Source organism: Pteronotus mesoamericanus, unplaced genomic scaffold (assembly GCF_021234165.1).
Source record: "Pteronotus mesoamericanus isolate MK-2021 breed Mesoamerican mustached bat unplaced genomic scaffold, CSHL_Meso_final contig_164, whole genome shotgun sequence".
NCBI lineage: Eukaryota > Metazoa > Chordata > Mammalia > Chiroptera > Mormoopidae > Pteronotus > Pteronotus mesoamericanus.
In genome coordinates, this window is record NW_026555065.1 from 12,163,935 (window position 1) to 12,181,286 (window position 17,352).

The 17,352-nt window shown below is 38.8% G+C and overlaps 1 protein-coding gene across 2 annotated transcripts in view; it reads left to right on the forward strand.

Annotated features, from left to right (window-relative positions):
- RAB27A (RAB27A, member RAS oncogene family) overlaps positions 1–13,977 on the forward strand; it is an 86,424-nt gene extending 72,447 nt beyond the window's left edge. For both annotated transcript variants that reach the window (XM_054565401.1, XM_054565400.1), the window contains exons 6-7: positions 2,873–2,996; positions 11,574–13,977. In XM_054565401.1, the coding sequence (XP_054421376.1) occupies positions 2,873–2,996; positions 11,574–11,772 (323 nt within the window). In that variant the 3' untranslated portion in view covers positions 11,773–13,977. The remainder of the gene's footprint in view (positions 1–2,872; positions 2,997–11,573) is intronic.
- The last annotated feature ends 3,375 nt before the right edge of the window (positions 13,978–17,352 follow it).

The following is a 17,352-nucleotide window of genomic DNA, read 5'->3' on the forward strand; positions in this document are numbered from 1 at the left end:
TTTGGGCTAAGCATATCCTCCTACTGTAGCTGAGCCTTGATTGCTGTTGGCAGGTAAAATGGAGGAATTTACCCAGTGAAGTCAGCTGCAAGGATTTGCTGTGACCACTGATCACCAAACTCTGCTCTTCATGGAGAATCAGTTGTGCAGGCACAGGGTCTCTTGCTTTCTATTAGGAGTGTAGGCTCTGGTGTTCCCCTGGTGGTGCAGGCCTGACATGTATTCTTCTCAGGGCCACCCTGCCTGAGCTATAAATCAATCTGAGATGGCTGGTACTTTTGCTGGGTTGGAGATTCCCAGGTGAAGCCAAGCAGTGAACTTAGGCTGGCTGCTGCTAGTGCCATGCCTGGGGCCACTTACCAAGAGGTACAGGGGCTGGGGGCTTGCTGAGGTGGGCTGTTCTTGTTTGAGAGGATTTAGGAAGCTGTGAAGCATGAACCAAGACCAGCCATTCACATGGTTAACAGCTTGGGTGGGCCCATAAGGTGGGTGGAAATGAGCCTCAGGGGATCTTCAGGGCAGGGCAAACAGTGTTAAATTGATGGAGTCTCAAATATGGATCCTCTCTGCTGGCTCTGTGGCTCTGTGTAGGGGAGGATTCAGAAAGGGGACAATGGGCTCTGCCTGCTTTTCTGTCTGGGAGAAAGCTGTCCCCCAGCTCTCACCTTGATATCAGACACCTCAATTCCTCCCTGTATGCCACTGGTGCCTTTTAAGCAGCTACCCCAGTGCTGGAGCTCAGAGGGAGTGAATCTGAGTAAGCCTGTGTGTCAGTTATTTAAGAGGAACTGCTTGGGACTCCATAAGTTTCTTCCACCAGTATTTAATCCCCACTGGTATTTTTTTAGCCAGTAGTTAATCCCCACTGGTATTTTTTTAGCCAGTAGTTTTGGGTACTTATCTTCCTGGCCCTGGATTCCTGGGCTAGGGGGCCTGGTGTGGGGCTGGGACTCATCACTGCCAAGATATTTCTCCTGCATTTTTATCCAGAACACATGGATATGGGACAACCCATTCCATGTCTCTACTTCTACTCGTTTGGATGGATATAGTTTCTTTAATTCCATAGTTGTCAGGCTTTCATTTAATTCAGTTTCTGATGCTTCTTAATGATGGTTGTTCTATAGTTTCATTGTAATTTTGATGTGGTTGTATGAGGAGGTTAGCTGTGTTTACCTGTGATGCTATCTTGACTGAAATAAACATTATTAAACATTATTAGTAGTAATATTTACCTAGCCCTTCTCCTCATCCTTCTCTTTCTTTCCCTTGTACGTAGCACTTCAAAATGCTTTAAGATGTTAACTCAGTGGTTCTCAAATGTGAGTGTGTGTCTGGACCACCAAGAAGGCTTGTTAAAATACAGATTCTGGGCCCTGTCTGATTCAGGATATCAGCATTGGGACCTGATAACTTATATTTCTAATAATTTCTTAGGCTGCTGATCCATAGATCTTACCTGAAAGATCACTGAATTAACTCATTCGCTCCTCACTTTAACCCTATGAAGTACCCTTATTATCGGCACTTACTTATGAGAAAACTGAGGCACAGAGCAGTCAAATAAGTATACCAGGGTGATAAGTATAACAGCTAGTAAATGGCAGAGCTAGGATTCAACTTTAGACACGTTGGATTCTGAGTTCACACTTAGAACCATACCAGTGGACATATAAGGTGTTCACAGAGCACAGAGCCATTCTGGAGACCAGGGAGGTTTCACAGTAGAGGTGACTGAGAAGCAAGTCTTAAAGGAAGCGTGGGCAGTCCCTGAAGGAAGGTTGTGGTTGGGTATTCAAGGGTAACATGTGAGGACAGCATATATAACAGCTGAGGAAAGAAAGGGCACTGCTGGTCTTGGAAATTACACAATTTGGTCTCGCCCTATATTTCTTGTTTCCTTGGTTGTCCCTTGAGGGCAAAGGTCATTGTTTTGAAATTCTACACCAGTTATCAGTCCGAGGTTGACACTCAGTAAATGCTCGCCAAGGTGACTTTCTCTTGATAAGATAAAATGAACTTGACTTCATAATGAGGAACTAAAACATCAACACTTTTCTGGTTAACCACGATAAAAAATAAATTAGGCCATAAACTTTGTGAAAGTTTGGACTGCTTTATTTTCATTATGGGGTGTGATAAGTAATAAAAAATACTTTATTTTCCATCTTTGGAAGATTAAACTCTTTATCTTAATGAGGCTCTTTTGTTTGATTTAATTGGTTTTGAAAATTATATCTACAGATTTTCAGGTGAAAAGAAATAAAGGGCTTTGGAATAAGAATTGGAATCTCCTGCTTTTTCTTGTTTCTGGTGATGAAACCATTGACTGTTTATTATGGATTTTCTCTCTTCATTGAATCCTGTATCTTGTTTTAAATGAATTTATTTTGCTTTAAAGTAATAGAATAATATGAAAAATGTTTCAGATAGAAATAGGTTAGCTTATAGGAAGACAACTCTTTCAAAATTGTGATTGCTATGCAGAGAAAATATACAACAAAGTTTTAAAGTTAGCTATAAGCACTAGGAAATCCTCCATTTTTTTTTTCAAATGGCCTTCATAAAAAAGACGGCCACCTGTTGCACGTGTGTGTGCACATGCACACTTTTGGAGGTTTAACACATTTTCCCATTTCCCTCTGGTATACATAAGCTGGAGTATGTGCTCAACAGCAGGAGTAATTTTACATCTCTGCCTCACCCATTCAGTTTTATAGATCAGGGTACTGATGCTTTGGAAGCACTATATCAGTTCCTTTTATCTGTATTTCCATTTACAGTTTTCACAACATTTTTGCTTGTATTCTTTATCGATCATATACTTGTATTATTGTTTGCCTGTAATTTTCTTATCTTCTTATATTAACAGGCCAGCTACAAATGCATGCATATTGTGAAAACCCAGATATTGTGTTATGTGGAAATAAGAGTGATCTGGAAGACCAGAGAGTAGTGAAAGAAGAGGAAGCCATAGGACTTGCAGAGAAATATGGGTGAGTATTTTTGTGGAGAAATCTAGAGGAAACGTTTTCAATGTAAACATTAGTACATGGATAGAGGACAAAAAAGATAAAAGCAAAAAAATAAAACCAAAACGCTCAGACATAGGCCTTGGGAGGTGCCAAATATCTACTTTGTATTTTAATATCACGTAATAGTGAGATCCATAGAAAATGCATCGGGGGTGGGCCTTCGTTCTGTTCTTCAGTTGTATTTTCTCAACTTCTTGGTGTCCACAGAAAGAGAGCTGTGAGAGCAAATGTCCTAATTTTGTAAGGCCTCCTTTATAAGATGCAAGTAGAAGACCCCTGGGACAAGGAAATCCTGTACGTTCTGCAAGGAAATTTCACAGCCAGCATATATGCTGCTGTAGAGAACTCCACCGTACGAGAGGGCCTTACTGGCTTTGAAATGTCTATGCTGGGAGAGGAGTGTGAAGATCCCTTTCAGTTCAGATTGTGTTTTTGTGGTGGAAAATCAACTAAATCCTGTCTTTGTCCTTGAACTCTGGGAAGAGGATCATAGTAGCAGCAACATTAATTGGACATGAAAGGAGGAGTCAGCCACTTTTTATTGACATGTCAAGGGCACCTCTACGGAGGAATTTAGGAATTTGTACTTTACTTTCTACCTGTGTTACAATGAGAATTCAAATGTGTTTGTATGAAGTACCTTAATATAAGCAGGAGGTTTCAGGTGGGGCTGAGGAGCAGCATGGAATGTAAAGGCTGTTACCTGGCTAGGGCCTTGGCTGTTAGATTCCAAGGAGCCAGTGGAGGCCCTGTCCCTTTTCATTGCAGGACCTCTACTTGGCTCTTTCTTGGGCTGAGGGGGGTTCAGAAAGCAGGGAGTTGCTGAAAGCCTTTGGACACAGAGGGATGTTATGAGTAGTATTTTTCAGATCAGCCTGGGGGCTGTGGTTGGAATGAAATGGAAGGAGGAAAGACTGGAAATGGAGACTGCAGTGATCTGCGAAGTGGGTAGGGGCTGGATTTGTAGAAAATAAAAAGGACTAAATCAGAGAAAATACGTCAGGCAGGGCAATACAGGATTTAAATCTTTCTCAAGTCCAGCTCATGGGGCAGGGGGCTCATTCCCACCAATCATGCTGTCTTACTCTGGTAAGGATGCGCAATAAGACGTGGAGGTTTTCACCCTAGGGTAGGTGGTGTCGAACCATGTTAGAAGCACCTGGGAAGCTTTTAACAAATACTCATGTTCGGGCCTCACCTCTGAGCTTCTGACATATTGACATATTGAACTGGCATGGTTTATCAGGCACAGTTCAGTTAAATACATACTTGCATATAAAGCGATTAGATTTTATGCTGTTGTGGGAGCTGGGTAGGCAGCCTCTGTAAGGCGTTGAGTCTGATGCTGAAGCTTGAAGTCCACAGGACAGGCAGTCAGGAAGTGCAGATAGATTTAAAGAGAGGAGAGCAAGAAGCAGCCAGGACCCGCGCCAAGAGACAAAACCCTGTGTCAGTCATGGCTACATCTGACCTGAATGGCGTGGGTGTCCTGCAGCAGTGAGGACTCTTCTTACAGAGCTGAATGAACACCCCTGGCCCAGGAGTTGGAGAAACTGAAGGAGGACCTACAGAAGGTGGGGCAGCTGCTGGTGTGGCTGCAGGCTTATGCCAAGATGAACCAGTGGATAAGTGACAGTGTATGAGAGCTACAGAAGAGCATCAGCTTCAGTTCCATCTCCCGGATCTCTCTGAGGTTACCCAAGTGGAAAGAAATTCTGGGAAATGTTGTTCAACCTAGCAAGGTTGACATATTTCAAAGCCATCATCGATGGGGGCCTGGGCATGGGTGTCTCTCCAAAACTCTTTACATAATTTTCATGCACAGTGGTTGAGAACCTCTGTCTGAGGTGCCAAAGACCCACAGGCAACTCATATAGGCCCCCTCCCCTCTTGAGAGGCCCTCCTGTAATTAGTGGCAGGGATCAAATACCACGGAGAATACTGAAGTATTGAAGCTGGGAGCTGTGTCGCAAGGGGGTAAGGAGGAAGTCAGTGATGAAGCAATGGAAACCACGAACCTGGACCATGCTTTTGAGAAGTGAGTTAGTAAAGGTCAAAAAACGAAAAATAGGGCAGCCAGTGGAGTTAGCTAGATCAAACAAGTATTTCTCAAGTATTGAGGCACAGTCAGGATTGACTTCTTCCTCCTCTGGGCTTCTTCAGCCCTTTGCTTGTTGCCTTGGTCCTCATATTATTACTTCCTGCCTAGTATCAAAGAGCCTGCAGTTGCCTTCTGACTCTATGGGAATCTGTGGATACAGGATTGTCTCACCTGTGCTCAGATCACAGGTTTGGGGAGTACTTTAAAGAGAGAGGCTCAAGCTGAAGTTTCTGGATTGAATTAAAATGAGGAGATATAGGATTAGCAGATAAAATAATTGAAACTATTGGAGAAGAATGAAAAGGGATGGAAATAATTCTCTTAAGATTAAGGAAGTATAAAGTATAGTACTATAGGCTGTTTGGTAGTCTCAGAGGAAAATATGATGGAGCAATTTGGTTTACTGCTTATACCACATTTGACATGGAAATTTAATGATTATTTTTACAGAAATCTTTTCATTCTTAATAATCATACTATTTTCATTGGTTGCACATGCACTAAAGGGCTATGCTGGTCACTTGGTTTATGTGCTGTCAGAAAACACTATGTATGGTGTATGGCATATCTTTATATCATTTCTGTGCTGTCTGATAAGTTTGCATTTTTGTTGTTATTTTGCAACCTCCTATCCTCAATTCATAAAAATGGACCATTGGTTCACAGGTGATTTTCTTAAATATATGTACATTCAGGGAATGACAGACTATGTCTCAGAAAAACTTTGCAAACCTCATAAAGAACATTTTACAGTGCAAATATGGAAATAAATTGATATGTGCTAGGACAAGTAAATCAGTGAATGAGACCTTCATTCAGCAGCCCAAAATGGAAAGAGCAAATTGGATGTATGATGATGAATATCAGAAAATTTATTTTTAGTAGACTAAGAATCCATTTACCTCTCATTCTCTAGAAAATCTTTTTTGCTGTAAGACTTAAATTGTAACATGATGTTCTTACGTTGACTCCTAACACAACAAGGTGATTTATTGGTAAACCAATAAGTTTTTCTAGAATAAGTACAAAATAATACTTTTCAGTGTGTTATACTGAATATTGTCAGCGAAGTCAGAAGAGAACAAAACAGAAGTTTGTTCAAATTTGTAGTCCTGCCAGTAAAAACTGTTATAATTTACATTGTTGCCAAAACACTTTTGAGAATAGCTACAAATGTATTAACAGAGAGCAGAAAGTATTGCCAACACTTCTTTTGTAGGTGGTACTGTTGGATCTGAGGCTTTAGAGCGTTTCAGAATACCTCAACGCTGAGCCCCAGTTTCTGATTCAGTAGGTATGGGTTGAAGCCCCCAAATTTACAATTCTAATTGATTTCCAGATATTGTTGCTGGCAGTTGAGGACAGCACTTTGAGACCCACTGGTGTAGGTGCTAAGTTGCTTTCAGGTTGCATGCTGGGAGATAGTTTCCTTGACAGGATAGCTGGATGGAATCACTTATGCACAGAATATGAAGTAGTTGTTTACTTGTGCCATGCATGGGTGAGGATAACATGCTCAATTATTTCTCATTGGAAAATCTACAATAAAGAGAAAAAGGGTTTTTGTTTCCTCCCACAGTTTAGTGCATCACCTGTGATACAGACTGGGTAGGGATGCTGGGATTGGTACTGGGGGAGCACCAGCCACAATGGGCAGGCAAGGACTTTGTGAGTAAAAATGGTTGCACCTAAAGTGTTTTCCCTTAGATTGTCAAATTAAAATAAAATGACCACAGCCAGCATAATAATAGCCTTCCAATGTGAATGCCCTGCCTTGAACCATCAATATATAGGTCATATAATAGAGTTGCATCTTATTGGTCATGTAGCATGATAAGGTTGCATCTGATTGGTTAACTCTTGGTACAGAAATCCGTATATACAAATATAGGCATGTGATTTTTTTAAAAAGTCACTTTGAAGCAAAAAGGGTTGGTAATTACTATTATTATTATTTTTGTCAATAAATCAAAATGATACCTGTTTTTTGTCAGATAGGCAAAAAATGTATTTTTTCTGTGCCACAGAATTTTAGTAATTAGTTTATGTGCACCATGAAATGAAAAAGGTTGCAAACCACTGCTTTACTGTAATATTGTGTTCATTAGGCACTCAACAGGCTATGAAAAGGAGTGAGACTCATTTCCTACTTCAGTGAAAAATTTCTCCATAATTTCTGACCCACATGTAAGCCAAATGTTTAGAACCATTTGGGAAAATTCTTAAATACAATGCTTTTATTCCTAACAAATACTAACTGGGACTGTGAATCTTCTAGTTTTTTAGAAATAGATAATAGAAAAGCAACAAGCTGGATGTGAATCCCGATCTATGGCATGGGCTGGATTTATAGCCATCTTAGGGAAAAACTGCAAATGATAACGCCCCCTCACTGATTGGAAGCTGTTTGTCATTTTGTTCATTTTATTTTATTTTTAAATTTGTGATTAATCTATTTTTGAAAGCACACCAGATTGGTGTCCTGCACGTGTTCCAGCTGGCCATTACGTGGTCATTTACAGATTGATATCACCATTAGTGGCACAGGACTTTTTTCAAAGGTTTGCACACACTGCTCCCTGGTAATGCTACATTAGCACCACCATGTGGAGAGAAGGAACAATACCACTCTTTCTATGGTTAAAAAAATTATAATTGATCCTCTTGAATTTAAACTAAGTTTACTAAACTTTTACCTAGGATATTTTGGGGGAAAAAACCCAGAGTATTATTGTTACAGAAAACCTCATTAGATGAACTTTTATTGAACACTTGCTGGATGCTAGGGTTGTGTTAAGCCCTTTAGGTGTATTATCGCATTTCCTCCTCAGCGCAACCCTGTGAACCACGGTTGCTCCTCTTTACACAGGTGCAGAGAAGTGTTGAGATGAAGTTCCCCAATTTTTAGAAGTCAATTTAGAAATGCCTTCTAAAAGTGAACATCAAGAAGATATGAACATAAAAGTATTACTAACTCATCCCCTAGACTTTCTATGCCCTCAAGACAAGACAAGCCGAGCAGTCCAATTTTCAAATGTGAACACAGGCACATTTCTATCTCTAGAACATCATTTTATTATGGAAGGAAAGTCTTACTTCAGGGTGTGCTCTGTGGATCTCATCTAGTTCACTTTTGTCGGTCAGGGCAAAGAGCTGAGCGGGGAAGGGAGTGAGCTCTAGCGTTTTATTCTTGTAGAAACAAACCCTGTATTGCCCTAAATGCTTGGAAGACTCTGAATGATCAGGCAAAAGATTTTAAGGTTGTTAACCTGACTCCTGGTCACATGATCTGGAGGTTCACAAATGGCAGAAAAATGTACTTTTAATGGAAGGATATAAGTTTGTTACCTGAACTTGGAGTTATAAATGTAAACTACATCTTGTTACTATTGTACATCTTTTAATATGAGCGACTTAAAATATCCATCTTAGCTCATATACCCTGAAATACCACCAATTAAGTGTTTGCTTAAATTAGTAAACATTAGACAGTAGCTCATAACTCTGCTTGAGACATCAAGTCATTTCTACTTGAGTATTAATCGGTAAAGTAAGATCCATTTTCTGTCAGCATTTAGTGGTGATCACTTGGGGGAATGAGGGGCTCAGTTAGGAGTGAAGGGAGGTGAGTGCCTTGGAGCATGAAGCGCTTTAACTGGGACAGGTTGGTCTGTGTGAGCGATCTCTGGTGCAGGGAGGCATGGTCCCAGGAATCAAACCTTAGGGCGGTACTGTCGATCAGCTACGTTGCGGATTAAATCAACACTAGTGGCCTAGTCTGGGAATTTAATGTTTATAATGTTGCCATAGCTCTTCGAGCTATGACTTTTCATGATTCAGTGACAGCATTTCTATGTGTTCTGAGTTTTAAACAATGGAATCACAACCAAACTTATGCACCCAACCCATTTCTGTGTTGGAAGTAAGAAATACTTATCAATAACATGTTTGTCAAAAAATGACACATTTCCTACATGTCAGATTTCAGTCTGAGTGCTTTAAATGTCAACTTACTTTATCCTTATAAGAAGATCCTGATATTATCTACTTTCCGGATGAAGCAGCTGAGATGAATAGTTTGCCAGTGTTAGAGATTGATAACAAGCACTAGATTTGCATCCAGGAAGCCTGGTTCTAGAGGTTATGGCTCTTGACCATTGTCTAAATTGTCTGTAATTTCCGTGTATAGTATTTCTAACCATGTTTTCTCATTTATGCCTTAACAATGACTATGAGGTAATTTTCAGGAGCCAAAAGGGAAGAAACTATGGAAAGCTGAAAGAGCTTAGTGGAGAGTCAGTTGAGGTATTCAGTGAGTTTGAGGACTCTAGAGTTGTAAAGACATTTATAATTGAATTTGTGGAAATTTAAAAAATTAGATGCACATTATTACGATTAGTACTTACAAGAAAGTTTACTATTTGACTACTTTTATTTTGTACTTTCAATTTCAGCCCATTATTCTTGGAGGGAGAGATTCATTTTCCAGTTGCTTTCCCATGAAACAGTTTATTTCTAATTGGCAACAGAGTGATCGAGCCTTCTCCTTAGGTCTAAGTAATGCTCTGTAGACATTAAATGATATTTCATGGGTATAGCTGGGAAAGAGCATAATGAAGAAAATGTTAAGTAGGTAAGCCTTGAGAATTCTTAATCCAAAATTCAAGTTCTGTAACAATGGCAACATCACAAACTGTCCCTGAGACTTGGCTCAATAACATCATGGGTACGTGATAAATAATTATTTAGTGAGTGCCCATAAAGGATGCCCTCTTAATGCTTGCTAATCCAATATTGCATGAGACCAGGAAGGGAAGATGGAAAAGATGTATTATCTTCATTTTGTGGATAAGACAACCGATAAAGAGGGAGAAAAAAAGATTTGACAGTAGCTGAAGTGGTAGACAGGCGGGAGGTTGAAAAACTACAAAGGCCATGTAATTTGCCTGGCAGAGACCCTTCTCTGATTGAGATATTTTAGAGTCAGTATATGAAGGACTGTCAGTACAGGCATGAGAGAATCATTGGAGTAACCATCTCTTGTGAAACACAGATGCAGAGATAAATGCTGATATGAAGTCATAGTTCCTTAACCAGTTTTTAGAAGCCATAGCAAAACAGGAGAGAATTGCAGAAGTCAAGTTGCAAGTCCTGTAGAAAATGTGCAGATAAGACTATTGCAGTGGAGAAATAGCCTTCCATCCCTACACATGGACACCCTGACCTGCCTCTTAGTGATGTAAAAAGGAGAACAGTTCTGAAAGCATCTGTAAGGCACAAAGATGGTTTAAAAAAATCTGTAAAAGCTCTCATGCGGAAGCTGCCTCTAGTCAGGAAATAATACCAGGGTAACTGGAATTGTAATCAGAGCCACTGGTGCAGTGTTAACATGCTAGGAGAACACAGGAAAACAAAGACATTCTTTAAAAAAAGTATTAGTGGGGGATTTTTAAATTCATATAAATGTAAGAAATACTTTACTGAATTCAATTGCAGGACTCCCTGAAGTGTTAAAATTTTTTTCTTTTGGAGTTTTTACATTTGAGAGCATTTTGGTCAGATTCCTTATTAAGTGGTAGAAATGAAATCAACAGTTTGAGGAAATACAATTTTATTCCTATTTTCATGATTTTATTTAAAAAAGTAGGAAGAATTTGGCAGTTGATTAATCCTGTTGTAAAGACTATTTCCGTGTATTAGTTAACCCTGTTGTAAAGACTAGTTCAAATGTATAAGGCCTGGCCATCATGAGATTATGGGAAAAGCAGCCTTATAGTTTTGAAATAAAGCTTTGTGAGGTATTTAAAAAATTACACATATACCGCAGGTCTTTGGATAACAAAGCAGATGTACTGAAGACATATATCCCGGAGGAACTCTGAGATGGGGAACTCAGAGTACCTTCAGGTAGGTGGTCCAGGAAAACCACCTGGAGTTGACAAGCAGCAAAGCGTTTGGCAAACACAACCAGTGACCACAGATTTCCCTCTAGTGCCAGCTTTTTAAAAAAAATTTCCCCATGTGCAGCGAGTAAGAGAGATTTATCTGTTCTGGAAATCCCCATATAATGTATGTACATTTGGAACCAGTGAAGCCTATGGCTAATTTGGTCACACTGGAATCAAGCAGCTGTAGGTTCCACTACTCGTTCTGTTCCTTTCTAGCATTATGAAATTGGTCAAGTTATTTCGTCTTCCCAGGCCACAGTTTAATCATCTGCAAAATGGGAATAAAAACTTTCAGAAGTTTTACGTCTCTGTTAGGAATGCAGTGTCCGTTATTTTATTGTCTTTTTTATTTTTTAAATGGACGTGTGGTGGTAACATGCTTTTGTCGTCTTGTATGCTCGTATTTGTCCTCTAAGTTGAATTTTCGAGGGCAAAGCTCACCGTTCTTTCCCTCTGCAAGTCATTATCCGAGTTGTCTCTGTCTTCCAGAATCCCCTACTTTGAAACGAGCGCTGCCACTGGGACAAACATTAGCCAAGCAATCGAGACGCTCCTGGACCTGATAATGAAGCGGATGGAACGGTGTGTGGACAAGTCCTGGATTCCTGAAGGAGTGGTGCGATCTAATGGTCACCCCTCTACAGATCAGTTAAGTGAAGCAAAGCAGAAGGGGGCATGTGGCTGTTGAAAAGTCAAGTGAGCTCCGCAATAATTAAAGTGGCCCATGCCTGTGATCTTCTCTATGGGGGATACACGGCACAGAGCGAGGTTAATGGGCATTGTGTACAAACTCCTTCTCACCATCCCAATTAGACCAATCAATAAAGCATCCAGTTTTAAAATGAATTTGCTGCAGCTTTGTAAATATTTCTTTAAGATTCAGCCTGAGAGTTAGGAGAACTATTGCACATAGCCAAAAGTGCCTTATAAATCCTTAGCCTATGGCAGTAGATCATTCAAGGATTCAGGATTTTGCAGCCACAGAGGAGTGCATGTATTATGAAGAAGGACTGGAGTTACCATCACCTGCCTTAACATAGATCAGCCCAGTGTCTCACAGTCAAGATCTTAGATGCAATTATGAAACTACCAGCCTTTAATCCAAATTAAACTATCCTACTTGTACTGTAGGTAACCTTTTAAAGTGCCACCTAAACTGCTTAAATATTAAACAAAAATATACACAAACATCTGTTCAGTGTCCCTGAATATTAATTTACGTAAGCATTCTCTTTAAAATGAACATTGGACAAATTACGGCCATATCTATTGACCTTGAATAAACTGGATCGACCAATTACATACTCACTGTGATTCTTGTCGGTGGGAAAGGGATTGGGGGTGAGGGCAGGGCTGGCTTAAATGTAACATAAGCAACTGAAGAGTGGGGCTTCTGGCTCCCTGCCATAAGCCCATTGCTTTGAAGGGTTGATTGAAGGGTCAGGGAACTAGATTTAATGGCTTTAGTTCACTGTGATCTGTGCATTTATACTTGACCTACATGCTGGCCACATCTGAACATAGCTGGTGCTCATGCTGAAATTATTTGTAATAACTGAATATTTAGCATCTTTTTCTTCACATTTTTAATGTTTGTCTGGCTTCCTCAGACTGCACTTTCAATTAGCACATGAACTACTGATCTTCTGTCTTTACCATCAAGAACTGTATTATTGATATTTGCAAATTGTTTTCTTTTTACATTGGTGGAATTGAAGGAATTAGTTCTTAATTATGTAAATTGTTTATTTGCTATTTAGTGGAAGATAGATGTTTATATTTAAGCAGTTACATTTGTACTTTAGCTCAATATAAGAAAAATTAAATGTTCTATATAGCCTGTATTTTTCCATCATTTGCCTCTCACAATACCCCACAACTGGGGACCTGGCCTACAACCCAGGCATGTGCTCTGACTGGGAGTCAAACTGGTGGCCTTTAGGTTCGCAGGCCAGCACTCAGCCCACTGAGCCTAGCCTGTATTTTTCATTGATATCATGGGCACCGGTACTTGCTAGGTCTTGCCAAGGTCATGTATTTCTTCTACATCGTCATCATGTCTTTCTACAAAATTGAAGATGGTTGAAATCTTCAATTTTAAATTAAAATATGCTTCATGGCAGTTTATAAAGGTCAAAGGGGAAAATTCTTATTTACTAAAGTTGTTAAAACAGATTAAAATGTCCAAAGTAGTTAATAGCTATTTAGAAATACATTATGGTATTAATAAAGAATAAAAATGAATGTATTTTGTGGAGGCAAATGTTTGGCAGAAGTATAATAAGAAAAACACAAATATTATGGGAAGTAATTGATCTTACACGATTATTTTCAAACAGATTTTTACTGAGTACCTATCCAGTTTTTTGCCACTGCCTTCCCACAACTCCCTTAAAAACTTAGCTGTGTTTACTAAGATGTTATGTATTTCTGTCCTTAAAATGAGAACCTTTTTAAAATCCTAAAGAAGTCATTGCATCCTTCGTGTTTGAATTGTATGGCAGGAGCAGAATTGTAATCACAAGTAGTGCCTTCTAAAGTTGCCATTAAGTGTCAGTAGAGTAAATAATGTTTTTACATCTACATATCAGGGAACATTTAATATGGTCTATTTGTGTAATTAAAAAGATAACTTTGAATGTTCTCAATTTTCAATAACCAAATGAGTAGCTACAAATTCCATTTGCCTTAAACATGGTATACAATTATATGTGTATATGTGATACAGTACACATACACAAACCAACTTTAATTATTGAAATAACCTGTATTCTCTTTGTAAAACCTTTATTTAAATTTGTTATTGAAGTGCCATATTTTTGTGAGTCAATGTATTTTTCTATTTATAAGCCTGTGTAAAAGTGAATTGTATCTTCAGTGAACATTGTGCCAACTGAGCTTATAATAAAATAATGATCTAATCTCTCAAGCTTGTGTGTGAACATAACTTTCTTTCCCATCACACTGTTTCAAACCAGAGGTATAATGCTAAAGGAAACCAAATTCAGGGACACAAATCCATGAGGTCCTTAATGAGGGGCCAGCCAAGACAACATATTCTGGAAAAGTAAACCAAATATGGTGTTAACAAACATTTGTGGAGCACCTACAGTGTGGGAAGTATTCCACAAGTCAATGTCAGATGAACTAAACAAGGCTGGTTAAGGGCCTGAACAGAGATCGAGTCTTAGAGATGGATTCAAGAGACCTTGGGAAGGGTATAGTAATAGACTGGATGGGGAGGAAGCGTGTAGGGGGAGGAACGCTGCCCTATTTCCTACCAGTGTCCCCTTCGCTCACTGCCCTGCAGGTACACTGGCTTGGGAGCAATGAAGTATGCTGCTGCCTCAGGAATATCTGCCATTCTCTCTGTCTGGAAAACTAGTCTTCCATACATCTCCATGGCTCTCTCTCCCATCTTTTGAAGCTATTCAGATGTCTCCTTGTCCAAAAGGACTTTACTTCCCAGTTTATATAAAATACTAATTGCTCTCCTTCATGGCCCCAACCAGATTGTTACTTCCTGACCTGTTGTCCAGCTTTGCTTTTCATGTCATTCATCACCATTTGATATATGTTTGTCTCCACCTACTAAGATAGAAGCTCCAAAATTGTTTTGCACCACCCAGAAACATGTCTGGTACACATTACTCGAATGGTTATTGGCTGATTGAATAAAGTACATAAGAGGCAGCAAGATTTTTTTTTTTTGAAAAAGTCTTCAAAATAGGAGTCACTATTAATGCTCAAAGATAGAGGGATAGACTTTGAAAATTAAAAACAGCTTCAAAAACATTTAGAAAGGCTCACATGTTGTAAATCCATATTGGCTTATGAGACATTAGGAAATCTGAGAAAAACATTCTGATCTTTTGAAGTTAATGTTAAGATAGTTAAAATTTACTCAAGAAATATTCAATAAGGAATGTTTTGTTTGGTGTTGTATAAATGGAAAAATCTCTATTTTGGAGAATATGACTATATAATAGTGACTATATAACTGAATAATTCTCCCACTATAAAACACTTAGGAAATGTTGGCTAAAATATAATGAACATATTATTTAAATGTACTGTTGACCTCTCAAGTAAGTAAGGGAAATACCCTAAGATTACCCCTCTTCTCCCTCCACAACTCAGATGACAGCAGCAACCAAAACGGCAGCCACAGAGGGAACTTACAACAACCTGATACTGAGTGTGGTTTGCTTTTGGCAGCATCAGTAATCAAGGTGCTTTGTTTTAATGACTATATGCCATTAGGAGAGAAAGCCTTGGATCTGGTAGAAGTAGTGTGTTGGAATGGAGAACCCTCTACTCCCAAACACACAAAGCTTGGGTCCAGTATGCCTTAGTCTCCCCTGAGAATTTACAACACTAAGCCTGTTTTTACACAGGTTTGAGTTTATATTACCTTTTTCTTCTGGGAATGTTTAACCTAAGAAATTGATTAAGGACTTAATAACAAAGTGATTTGTGGTTAATGATATATCTGGATTACTTGGCAGAAGCAAAGCAAAATCTTTTCAGAGTGAATATCTTGACCCAGACCTTATAGGATTCTTATAGAAAATGCCCTACTAAGCACGGACTCACAATTTAAAATGACAACTCATTCCTTCCCCAACCATGAGTAAGGGCCAATAAACCATAAAGAGCAGTATTTGGGCATGAAGAACTTCAAGTAATATACTTATTAAATGGATACCACAAAATAAAAATGGTTAAAGTAATTACAAACATAAAGGTAACTGAAACATCTGGGAAAAGAAAAAAGACATTATTAGAGATATGACACTGGTTTGAATTAAAGCAATTACTTCACCTGTGAAAAATACAGCCATTGATATTCAAAACTAAGTGGTCAGAAGTTAAATGGCAAGTTTGAAAGGGCTGAAGAGAGAATTGATGAACCAGAAGCTAGGTCAGAGGAAATTACACAGAATTTAGCAGAGAGAGATGAAGAGTTAGTATTAAAGAGACTAAGAGATATAGAGGAAAGATAAAAGCTCCAACTTACGTCTAACAAGCATTCTAGGAGGAGAAATTAGAGAAAATAAAGGAAGAGGCAATATTTGAAAAGGAAATAGCTGAGAAATTTTCAGTAATGATAAGAGACATACACCTGCAGTTTTAAGAATCATAATTCTCAAGCAGGATGCATAAAAGAAATAGTATTTCCAAGATTTCAATTCAATTTGTTGGATGTGAAACACATGCCTTCCTCCCCTTTCTCTTGTATTCTATTTTAATTGAAAGGAAAAAAAATATTATAAGACTGGCTACTCATCCATTCAACCTAAAGTGAAGCACTGAGTATGCTCATAGGCCAAAAGGAGCAAAATCTCAGATGAAGCCTTAAGGTAAGGGATTAAAAATATGGATAAGGGATGTGGACTCTGACATTGAAGGTAAGAGGGTAAAGCTGGGTGATCCTGTAGGTGAGAAAGGCAGGACATTTCCTGTTCAAGTAGCAGGATAAAACAGAGAACTGTGAAGGATCTGTGTAAAAGAGATTAGGAAGACTGGTGAGAAGATTGAACAAGGATAAAATAATTTTCAGTCTCTTGGTTGACAATGGGGTGTTGGGCAAATGTTTATTACTAAACTTTCTGGTATTTGCCTTTGTTATTTAGTATTGTTCTGGAATTACTAGTCAAATAATTAGACAAGAAAAATAAGTGTAAGTACCAGGTAAAAGGAAAAATTATATGTATTTGTAAATTATAACTAGACAAACTGATGCTAGAGTTTAAATGAAAAAATAAACTGTGAAGACTGGCCAGATAAACAAAGAATAAGAAGGTGAAGGAAGGAAGGGAGAGGAAGACTTCAGGTAAACCCAGTTATTAAAAAAAAATTCCATTTCACAACAGCATAGGTGGAACTGGAGAGTATTATACTAAGTGAAATAAGCCAGGTGGCAAAAGACAGATATCATATGTTGTCACCTATAAGAGGAATCTAATGAACAAAACAGACAAATGAGCAAAATAGAACCAGGGCATGGAAACAAGAAACGGACTGACAGCAATCAGAGAAGGGTCTAGTCAAGGAACAGACATGAATGACCCATGGACATGGACAACAGGGTGGGGATTGGCTATGGGGGAGAGTGGGCAGGGCAGGGGAGAGCAACGGGGGGTGGAAATCGGGACAACTGTCACAGAAAACAAAAAAAATTAATAAAAATAAAAATTACAATAATTTAAACACTTTGTAACAGGCATATAGACAAATATATCAAACAAAGCAGAGTCCAAAGGTA